Source organism: Echinops telfairi, unplaced genomic scaffold, assembly GCF_000313985.2.
Source record: "Echinops telfairi isolate 266 unplaced genomic scaffold, ASM31398v2 ScPeMD7_19;HRSCAF=73, whole genome shotgun sequence".
NCBI classification, from domain to species: domain Eukaryota; kingdom Metazoa; phylum Chordata; class Mammalia; order Afrosoricida; family Tenrecidae; genus Echinops; species Echinops telfairi.
Window position 1 is genome coordinate 5,092,060 of NW_022103916.1, and position 1,986 is coordinate 5,094,045.

The 1,986-nt window shown below is 52.7% G+C and overlaps 1 protein-coding gene across 1 annotated transcript in view; it reads right to left on the bottom strand.

The window, feature by feature from the left end:
* LOC101639467 (bridging integrator 2-like) overlaps positions 1-1,011 on the bottom strand; it is a 20,919-nt gene extending 19,908 nt beyond the window's left edge. Inside the window, 3 exon segments of the mRNA XM_030885065.2 lie at positions 17-610; positions 613-681; positions 684-1,011. Coding sequence (XP_030740925.2) covers positions 17-610; positions 613-681; positions 684-1,011 — 991 coding nt within the window.
* Between the last annotated feature and the right edge of the window lie 975 nt (positions 1,012-1,986).

The window sequence follows — 1,986 nt, forward strand, 5'->3', positions numbered from 1 at the left end:
GGGGTGGGTGGGGTGCCTGAGGTCCTCCGGAGGGAGGCGCTCTTCTTTGGCTGCTCAGCCCCTTCAATGGCCGGGTGGGCTCGGAGGACGACTTCTGGAGGAGATGGCGGAGGCTGCCCGGCCGGGGCCAGGGCTCTGTCCGGCGATGGAGGTGGGGAGCTGGAGAAGACGTCCTCCTGGGATTCGTCACCCTCGATGGGCAGAGAGGCCTGGGCTGGGGCTGGGCCATTGCGGGCTGGCAGAGGCTCTTCGACGTTCGCACGGGGAGGAGATGACGACAGGCCCTTCACCACAAAGACTTTGTTGGAATGCTGCTTCTCCAGTTTGCTCATCACCTCGTAGAGACTGTGGTGCAGCTTGCTCATTTCTCTGTAGAAAACATCCCTCAGGTTGGGGATGTTTGGGAAGATGGTCACATAACAGCCGACACGACTGTTGTAAAGAATCGGCAGTTCCTCCAGCAGTTCCTGGTTCAGGTCTTCAAGTACGAGCTGGGCTTTATTGAACTCTTCCTCGGCCTTGGCAGCCTTGGCCTCATCTTTCTTCTTGGCATTCTGCACAGCCTCCAGGTGGTGTCGGGCACTGGCATAGTCCACAAGTTTCCGGCCCACTTGGCGATTCTCTCCTTAATCTCACTGAACGGGGACACATCATTTTCCATGGTCCTCACAGCCTGGTCAACCAGGGGAGGTCAGTATTCCCTACGATGGCTTTCAGCTCCTCCTGCCCGTCCCACTCGCCGCTGTAGAGCTCCTGCAGGGTTTCCGACACGTTCTTCGAACTCTCATGCATCACTTCGACGGCACCAAGGAAGTTCTTCAGGTCCTTGTACAACTTCTGGCCTTCTGCCTGTTGCTGGTAGAAGTTGTTGGCACTTTGTTCAAACCGTTCATCTTTGCTTTCCACTGTTTCCCCCAACTTCTGCAGTACCTTCTCCTGGGCCCTGCTGAACTTCTTCTGCACCTGCTTGGCAAAGAGGCCGGCCGCACCTCCCACTTTGCCCTCGGCCATGCTGGTGGCTCCCGGGGGCGCCCGAGCTGGCCCAGTGCCCACGGCCTTTGCCGAGACCCCGGAAGAGGAAGTCTACTTTGTCATATCTTACACTGTCGGACGCCTTCCTTCACCCACTTTTCTGTTGTCCATCTCCCAGGGAGGAGGTTATATGTAGATCCCTGTAATCAGTTCCCCCTTTCCACCCCACCCTCCTGCCATCCTCCCGGCATCGCCACTCTCACCACTCATCCTGAGGGGGTCATCTGTCCTGGATTCCCTGTGTTTCCAGTTCCTCTCTGTACCAGTGTACATCCTCCAATCCAGCCAGATTTGCAAGGTAGAATTGGGATCATGATAGTGGGGGAGGAGGAAGCATTTAGGAACTAGAGGAAAGTTGGGCTTTCTTTCTCCCAAGGCTAGACTTGGGTGAAGGAGAAGATAATGTTTTATTGGAGGGAGAAGGGAAGTCAAAGGGGGCCAGGGTAAGCTATTGGGCAGTATGATAAATAGTTTAAATTGTTGAATACAAAATTGTTTAGCTGAAATAATGAACAATAATCAGTTTCTAAAGAATGTCTCCCACTGGGAGTTCTACAAAGCAAACAATACCATTTCTTGAGTAATTGGTATTTAATGAGTCTTGATGTGAACCAAGCTTTTTGGAGAACTTTATATACCTTGTCTCATTTAATCCTCCCCACACCCCACAAGACAGGAACTGTCCTTATCTTCATTTCCAGAGACAGAAGTGGAGGCAACAGTTGAAGCAGGCTGCCTGAGGCTGAAACCTTTTCCACAGGCATCACCAGGACAGCACCCAAGGATGGCAAAGGGGGTGTTTCAGCACATGCCTGTCCAGAATAGTGAGTCAGATTCCTGTCCATAAACCTACGTGTGATATTTCAGGTATGACTCTACGTAAGTGTGAATGTTTTAACTTGCAGGCCTCGGGGGAAAAAAGCTTGTTCTCCTCATACCAGTCTTGGTGCACAG